The sequence below is a fragment of the Pinus tabuliformis genome, chromosome 6 (assembly GCF_031772625.1).
Source record: "Pinus tabuliformis cultivar Carrire ecotype Pingquan chromosome 6, CPIR1, whole genome shotgun sequence".
Lineage (NCBI taxonomy): Eukaryota > Viridiplantae > Streptophyta > Pinopsida > Pinales > Pinaceae > Pinus > Pinus tabuliformis.
Window position 1 is genome coordinate 681289035 of NC_142292.1, and position 6641 is coordinate 681295675.

Genomic DNA, 6641 nt, shown 5'->3' on the forward strand with positions numbered 1-6641 from the left:
CTGGTATGAGACGCAATTTCTTTATTATCTACTTTCTTTCCATTTACATTGAAATTTCCTTGTGATATTGCAAGTTGCAACCGCCAGATTTGAACTCTGTTTTATTTGTTGTTGCTTACATTAAAATTTCCTTGTAATGAAGATAGCAACCGCCACATTTGAACTCTGTTTTATTTGTTGCTATTATTTCATCTGATCTCTGTTATGAGGAGCAATTTCTTTATTATCTACTTCCTTTTGTACTAAAATTTCCTTTGGTATGGGGAAGATAGCAATCGCCATTTTATTTGTTGTTACTATAGAAATCGTCATTTGACATTTGAACTTTGTTTTATTTGTTGTTGGTATTGTTCAAACCCTGCTTCAATGTACAATTCCAGTTATGTAGAAATGGTTCCATCTCTCTTACTGAAAAAAAGAAATGGTTCCATCTCTGTTCAAACCCTATTCCAATGTATAACTTCGGGGATGCAGAGATGGCTCTAGCTCTTTTCCTCTGTGATTTAACTAGGTTTACTAAATATAGCTTCTCGTTAACCCCAAATTCTGGGTGTTTAACCTATTTGATTTTCTATTAACCATATTGCATCATCGTTAAATCAAGTTTTGCGTTTAACAGAACTATGTGAGTATAAGTCGCCGTCCCTGATTTAGCTAGCTTATTTCTTAATTAATTTAAGAAGCCTGTTTACCCTGTGTTTATCAGTTAAACTCCCGGTTCATTAATTTGCTTCCTCTTTAAGGTTAACTGCATGTTCTGCTCTGCTCTACTTGTCTTGCTTTGGTGCATTAATTTCCTTAAATTCAGGCTTTTTCTTGATGCATATTGGAAAGATGGAAACCATTATTGAGAAGCTTGAGGTCAAGCTGGGAACCATTCTCGGAAAACTTGAGGTCATGAGATCTAGTATCCTCGCCCCCCCACCTCGGCTGCTGGGTTCTGAGCAGTGTTTACTCCACCTGCAAGCATTACAGGGCACATTGCCATGTCCTTTTTCATTGACTTGGATTTGCATATCATTTTCCGTCTTCTTCGTCTCTGGGGTCTCCGTCTTTTTATCAAATCTGGTTGAATTTCCAATTGGGTGATCAAGCTCATTCTCTAGGAGCTGTCTTTTAATATCTGTGTCTTCTTATCCAATCTTCTTGAATTTCCAATTGGGTGATTATCTGAACCTCAGCGTCTTTCTTACTTCTTTCTTCTTCTTCGTCTTGTGCCTCGTTTGTGCGATTCTTGAAGACGGACGTGACTGCTATCTCAATGGGTTTTGAGTGCCCCCACACGTGATCAACAAACCATTCCAAGAACTGAACCAAAGGGTTCGAGTCGAATCTGTGACCAACAGAAATGAGTAGTCCCGCTCTGCACACTGCCAGCTGCTCTTAGAATTACATTAGATTACCCTCATTGCTACCCAATCCCTCATTTTTCTCCTTTACTGATAAATCAGTAGAAGGTCTGCGTCTCTTGCCTTTTCTCCTACCGTCATAGACGTGAGCTCTGTTCTATTTGGCTAATGTTACCACTGGTCAAACCCTACCCCAAGTTACAACTCTAGGTACGCACAGATGTGTTTCAATTTAGTTTTTATTAACCCATTTTAACCATGCTTATATTAAATTTATAGGTACAGACAGATTGTTTTAATTTAGTTCTTATTTTTAAATATTGTTTATATTAGATTTATTTTTTCATTAAACCTCCTGCATCCTGCATATTAAATTAATTTTTCATTTAAATCCACACTAATTTTTCGTTAAACTCTGCATCCTGCATGTTTTTCGGTACAGTCGTGGTTTCCTCCGTAGATTTAATCCGGCCATCATTAGTTTGACCGCCACTATTAATTCAGATATTAAATTTTAAAATTGATTCTGGTGATATGAAACTATTTAGGCAGAGTATATTCTAATTGCTTCCTGCTGTTTTAATTGTGTGCAAATATTTCTAAAGATTCAGAAAGTTTGTAATTATATATGTTCCCACAATGGATAACTTTTACATAATACTGTATCTCGCAAATAGATACATTGAAAATAGATACATTGATTCATGCCCAATAGTAATATCTCCAGAAGAGTATCTTTTTATTAGTCCTTGCCATCTGGCATCCGGCAGGGACTATAGTAATCGTTAGGCGCGGACTTAGCATTAGTTTACCGGTTCCCTGCCACTTTTAAACCAAAGTTCTTACGGTCATGTAATTTTACTATTCTAATAAACCAAAGTTCATGCTTTCGCCATCTTATTTGGCCTCAAATCGAGGCATACAGCTCAAAACTTAGGAAAAAGATCGGAGGAGTATAGGGAATTACAACAAGTTGTTCACTCGTGCATGAAGTAATGCTTTGTTTGCACTAGCATTAATTTTCTAGCGTTTAATGTTAGAGATTAATACCACTGCTATAATACAATAGCATATGTACCCTGCTACAGCACGCTGTATGCTTGCCACCTCATGTAGCACCATACCCCTGCAAGCTCATGCGCCACCGTTACATGTACGCTTGCCACCACATCTATGCTTTTTGTGGGCATGTAACAGGTATTTTGCCCATTGTGCCTTCTAGTATTGCGTTGCTCACCATTTTCTTATTCTGGCTGTCCTTTCTGCTGAAGTTGGTCGTAAGCTCATTCCATCTATGCTTGTAACCTTGTTTTGTATGATGTTTGTTATTCTGGCTGATTTTCGCTTAGAGCTCTCTGAGCTCGCTCGGTTAAGGTTCGACGAAAACGCTACAGTTTCTCTGTTTAGGTGATGAACCTTCTGGTTTTTAGGTTGCGTATTTTCGCCACACCACCATTTTGTGCATCTGCAGGTTATTTAACTTTCCTCACTCTCCAGGCAACGATCGTTGCAGGCACATCTCTCCTATTTTGTGGTAGGTTACCTACCAGAACTCAGTCAATATCCAAGCTCAGGTAATTCTCGTCCACGTTCTTTTTTGGTGTTATATTCACAACACTCTGCATTCTTTTTTGGTTCTTTATCATGATCATGCGGCCCTTATGGCATATGAATTTCAGACATTTAATTTGCTAAGGATACACGATATATTTTGTACTTAGCTGACCTGAGGCAATTTTGCAGACTTTAATGCCATGAATTGCCTTTTGCTAGTGCTTATGCTGCCACCGTTGTGGCTCTTTTTTTTGTAAAAAAAGCCTTGTTTGTGCATACATGAGCTTACTATTGAAAATAAATAAATAAAATCAGACAAAAGACTACGGTGATCTATTACGCATTTGCTATGACCAAGCAGGGCGCCATGGCATCCGGCAGGGACTATAGTAATCGTTAGGCGCGGACTTAGCATTAGTTTACCGGTTCCCTGCCACTTTTAAACCAAAGTTCTTACGGTCATGTAATTTTACTATTCTAATAAACCAAAGTTCATGCTTTCGCCATCTTATTTGGCCTCAAATCGAGGCATACAGCTCAAAACTTAGGAAAAAGATCGGAGGAGTACAGGTAATTACAACAAGTTGTTCACTTGTGCATGAAGTAATGCTTTGTTTGCACTAGCATTAATTTTCTAGCGTTTAATGTTAGAGATTAATACCACTGCTATAATACAATAGCATATGTACCCTGCTACAGCACGCTGTATGCTTGCCACCTCATGTAGCACCGTACACCTGCAAGCTCATGCGCCACCGTTACATGTACGCCTGCCACCACATCTATGCTTTTTGTGGGCATGTAACAGGTATTTTGCTCATTGTGCCTTCTAGTATTGCGTTGCTCACCATTTTCTTATTCTGGCTGTCCTTTCTGCTGAAGTTGGTCGTAAGCTCATTCCATCTATGCTTGTAAACTTGTTTTGTATGATGTTTGTTATTCTGGCTGATTTTCGCTTAGAGCTCTCTGAGCTCGCTCGGTTAAGGTTCGACGAAAACGCTACAGTTTCTCTGTTTAGGTGATGAACCTTCTGGTTTTTAGGTTGCGTATTTTCGCCACACCACCATTTTGTGCATCTGCAGGTTATTTAACTTTCCTCACTCTCCAGGCAACGATCGTTGCAGGCACATCTCTCCTATTTTGTGGCAGGTTACCTACCAGAACTCAGTCAATATCCAAGCTCAGGTAATTCTCGTCCACGTTCTTTTTTGGTGTTATATTCGCAACACTCTGCATTCTTTTTTGGTTCTTTATCATGATCATGCGGCCCTTATGGCATATGAATTTCAGACAGTTAATTTGCTAAGGATACACGATATATTTTGTACTTAGCTGACCTGAGGCAATTTCGCAGACTTTAATGCCATGAATTGCCTTTTGCTAGTGCTTATGCTGCCACCGTTGTGGCTCTTTTTTCTGTAAAAAAAGCCCTGTTTGTGCATACATGAGCTTACTATTGAAAATAAATAAATAAAAGCAGACAAAAGACTACGGTGATCTATTACGCATTTGCTATGACCAAGCAGGGCGCCATGGCATCCGGCAGGGACTATAGTAATCGTTAGGCGCGGACTTAGCATTAGTTTACCGGTTCCCTGCCACTTTTAAACCAAAGTTCTTACGGTCATGTAATTTTACTATTCTAATAAACCAAAGTTCATGCTTTCGCCATCTTATTTGGCCTCAAATCGAGGCATACAGCTCAAAACTTAGGAAAAAGATCGGAGGAGTACAGGTAATTACAACAAGTTGTTCACTCGTGCATGAAGTAATGCTAGCATTAATTTTCTAGCGTTTAATGTTAGAGATTAATACCACTGCTATCATATGTACCCTGCTACAGCACGCTGTATGCTTGCCACCTCATGTAGCACCGTACACCTGCAAGCTCATGCGCCACCGTTACATGTACGCCTGCCACCACATCTATGCTTTTTGTGGGCATGTAACAGGTATTTTGCTCATTGTGCCTTCTAGTATTGCGTTGCTCACCATTTTCTTATTCTGGCTGTCCTTTCTGCTGAAGTTGGTCGTAAGCTCATTCCATCTATGCTTGTAACCTTGTTTTGTATGATGTTTGTTATTCTGGCTGATTTTCGCTTAGAGCTCTCTGAGCTCGCTCGGTTAAGGTTCGACGAAAACGCTACAGTTTCTCTGTTTAGGTGATGAACCTTCTGGTTTTTAGGTTGCGTATTTTCGCCACACCACCATTTTGTGCATCTGCAGGTTATTTAACTTTCCTCACTCTCCAGGCAACGATCGTTGCAGGCACATCTCTCCTATTTTGTGGCAGGTTACCTACCAGAACTCAGTCAATATCCAAGCTCAGGTAATTCTCGTCCACGTTCTTTTTTGGTGTTATATTCGCAACACTCTGCATTCTTTTTTGGTTCTTTATCATGATCATGCGGCCCTTATGGCATATGAATTTCAGACAGTTAATTTGCTAAGGATACACGATATATTTTGTACTTAGCTGACCTGAGGCAATTTCGCAGACTTTAATGCCATGAATTGCCTTTTGCTAGTGCTTATGCTGCCACCGTTGTGGCTCTTTTTTCTGTAAAAAAAGCCCTGTTTGTGCATACATGAGCTTACTATTGAAAATAAATAAATAAAAGCAGACAAAAGACTACGGTGATCTATTACGCATTTGCTATGACCAAGCGGGGCGCCATGGCAGCCATTACTTACATGACTTGCGCAGGTTCTTTCTTAAAATCCCTATTATCCTTACGATTTTGACTGTAAAATAATAAATTCAACTGTTCTGTATGTGCCAATCTCAATGATAGTTTCAACGCTAGTTATCTCTCTACATATTTTAATAATTTTTCCTAGCAAATCTGAAATAATCTGAAATTATTTTTTCGAAATTCAGAATAGTCTTAAAATGATTTTATTTGAGGTTTTCCACTTATTCAAAACTCTTTCTAGTCCCTCGCAGGACTCGGATATGACACTGCAAATGGCAGAGGCAGTTTAACATACGGTTTCCGAAAGCAAATTGTTTCTAATTTGATTAAAATTTTATTTTTAATATTTTTCTCAAGTAAAACTTCTTGGGAAACCATGTGCACTTCTCTACATTTTGCCGGTGGTGCCCTGTGTACACAGAGCACATGGGCAATTGAATTTACCTAATTATTCTTCGTAAAATCTTTCTGCCAATACGCAACCTTTGAAATGAGGGAGCGACCTATAGAACAGACCGATTATTGATGTTAATATTTCCTACTGTGTATAACTGGTTGAATCACAATTACAATACTCACCGCAATGTCATAAATTGATGCAGTTAAGCTGGAGTCAGAAGTAGCCCTGCCAAAGCCTACTAAGGATTTCTGAGTCGTCACTCCAGAAAATAAGCTATCAAACCATGCATGAGGTTCTTCTCCTCCTCTGGTGTGAACTGATACAACTACAGTGCTATTCATCAATGCAACTTCAAGTTTTTTGGGATCAACTGGCTTGACAGAACCATCATCCATAATCTCAGGGAATTTTCATACGTTTTAGCGGCAGAAACCGGTGAGAATTCATTCAGCATTTGTGAATGGCTGCCTCTGGATCTTTATCTCTAACTTCATCCGCATCTGTGTCTGGCAGCGCAGTCTTGAACGATTATGGAGAGCGATATGTTAATTAGTAGTCCAAGGCTTGCCTGGAATTCAATCTCCATCTCAATCTGTGTCTGGAAATGATCGAGGTGCTGGCTTTGATGCTTAAACGACTGCT

General features: G+C 39.3%; 1 protein-coding gene across 1 annotated transcript; it reads right to left on the reverse strand.

The window, feature by feature from the left end:
• Window positions 1–904: 904 nt before the first annotated feature.
• Window positions 905–6402, reverse strand: LOC149260486 (GCN5-related N-acetyltransferase 3, chloroplastic-like). Its single transcript, XM_089459504.1, has 4 exons — window positions 6179–6402; window positions 6044–6102; window positions 1194–1333; window positions 905–960 (listed from the first exon to the last, which is right to left on the reverse strand). Exons 1-4 carry the CDS (start codon window positions 6392–6394, stop codon window positions 905–907), a joined length of 471 nt encoding a protein of 156 aa, XP_089315630.1. The 5' UTR covers window positions 6395–6402.
• Window positions 6403–6641: the final 239 nt, after the last annotated feature.

Excerpts from the sequence above, each read along its gene's own strand:
- LOC149260486 (XM_089459504.1), bottom strand. The coding sequence starts at position 6,394 with ATGGATGATGGTTCTGTCAAGCCAGTTGATCCCAAAAAACTTGAAGTT. Across the intron at positions 6,103-6,178 it reads CATCAATTTATGACATTGCG|GTCGCTCCCTCATTTCAAAG; the intron begins GTGAGTATTGTA and ends TCTGTTCTATAG. Across the intron at positions 1,334-6,043 it reads ATTTTACGAAGAATAATTAG|ATTCGACTCGAACCCTTTGG; the intron begins GTAAATTCAATT and ends TGTTGGTCACAG.